General features: G+C 48.9%; 1 protein-coding gene across 1 annotated transcript; it reads right to left on the reverse strand.

The window, feature by feature from the left end:
* Nucleotides 1-209: 209 nt before the first annotated feature.
* LOC101272427 (transcription initiation factor TFIID subunit 12-like) lies at nt 210-806 on the reverse strand. The gene has a single exon (XM_033423706.2). The coding sequence runs from the start codon at nt 789-791 to the stop codon at nt 333-335; it is 459 nt and encodes a 152-aa protein (XP_033279597.2). The 5' UTR covers nt 792-806; the 3' UTR covers nt 210-332.
* Nucleotides 807-1,437: the final 631 nt, after the last annotated feature.

The raw sequence follows: 1,437 nt of genomic DNA on the forward strand, positions 1-1,437 counted from the left end.
CGCATAGCACAGGGAGATCAGCTCGGTGCTTTGTGACTGCCTGGAGGGGTGGGATAGGGAGGGTGGAGGGAGGGAGATGCAAGAGGGAAGAGATATCGGAACATATGTATATGTATAACTGATTCACTTTGTTATACAGCAGAAACTAACACATCATTGTAAAGCAATTATACCCCAATAAAGATGTTTATATATATATATATGCTTCTCTGTAAAGCATTAAAAAAAAAATCCAAGGATGAGATAACTGAGGTCTCAGCTCAAGTATCTCCAAATACATTGTTGTCCATTCCCTGACCTTTCCGTGTGTTATTTCTTGGTTGTTTTCCAGATCAATGGCATTCTCTGTGAGCTTCTGTGGTGCAAGCTTTTTTGTAGGGTCGGATTTCTTCAGAGCCAAACCCTGGGATCCACATGTTCCACTGGCGTTCTAGATGCAGCTGGACATCTTTCACCTCCAGGGTGCTGGACTTGCGATGCCGAGCAAGCTGGTAGGCTGCTGTCACCACGTTCTCGATAAAATCATCAGCAATCTGCAGTAGCATCTCCTCCACATCTTCATCCGATTGCTCATCAGGATCCACTTCTCTTACTAAGTCTTGTAACTTCTTCTTGGTCAATACCTGATTGTTTTCAGGGCTGAGACACTCTACCGTCCCAGTAGCACCTGGGATCTTTACCGCTGTAGGGCTATTGGCCATGGAGCCTTGTGGAGGGGTGCTAGCTGGTTCCGGTTTTAATGATGAGAAACTGGACAGGTTGACTGGGGCTGAGGGGCCAAACTGGTTCATAATCTAATGCCCTTTGGACTTCAGCTCATAGAGCTTATCGAGATCTTGTTTCGTTTTGGAGCTATGAGGACCAAGCCCAAAGGCAGCAGCGTCTATCTCCCCATGGTATGCAGAGACTGCCCCAGTGAAGCGCTCATCTCAGGGGCCAGTCCGACTGCTCGGCCCTCCCCAAGTAAGACATCTTTTTTTTTTTTTTTTTTCTTTTGCAGTACGCGGGCCTCTCACTGTTGTGGCCTCTCTTGTTGCGGAGCACAGGCTCCGGACGCGCAGGCTCAGCAGCCATGGCTCACGGGCCCAGCCGCTCCGCGGCATGTGGGATCTTCCCGGACCGGGGCACGAACCCGTGTCCCCTGCATCGGTAGGAGGACTCTCAACTACTGCACCACCAGGGAAACCCAAGACATCTTTTTAAGTGAAGAAAAGCAAGGAGCAGGAGAGTGTGAATAGGAAGCAACTATTCATGTTAAAAGAAGGAAGTCAGAGCTCTGTGAAGGTGCCCATGCATAAACACATCAACACACACACACACACACACACACACACACACTTCGATATGCAGAGAATATCATCTCTGGAAGGATCCACGAGAAATTGCCATCAGAGATAGCCTCAGGGAAGGGGAACTGGAGTGCTGGTGGGCAGGGTT

Source organism: Orcinus orca, chromosome 3 (genome assembly GCF_937001465.1).
Source record: "Orcinus orca chromosome 3, mOrcOrc1.1, whole genome shotgun sequence".
In the NCBI taxonomy this organism is placed as follows: Eukaryota; Metazoa; Chordata; class Mammalia; order Artiodactyla; family Delphinidae; genus Orcinus; species Orcinus orca.

Coding starts and splice junctions, on each gene's coding strand:
- LOC101272427 (XM_033423706.2), bottom strand. CDS start 791: ATGAACCAGTTTGGCCCCTCAGCCCCAGTCAACCTGTCCAGTTTCTCA.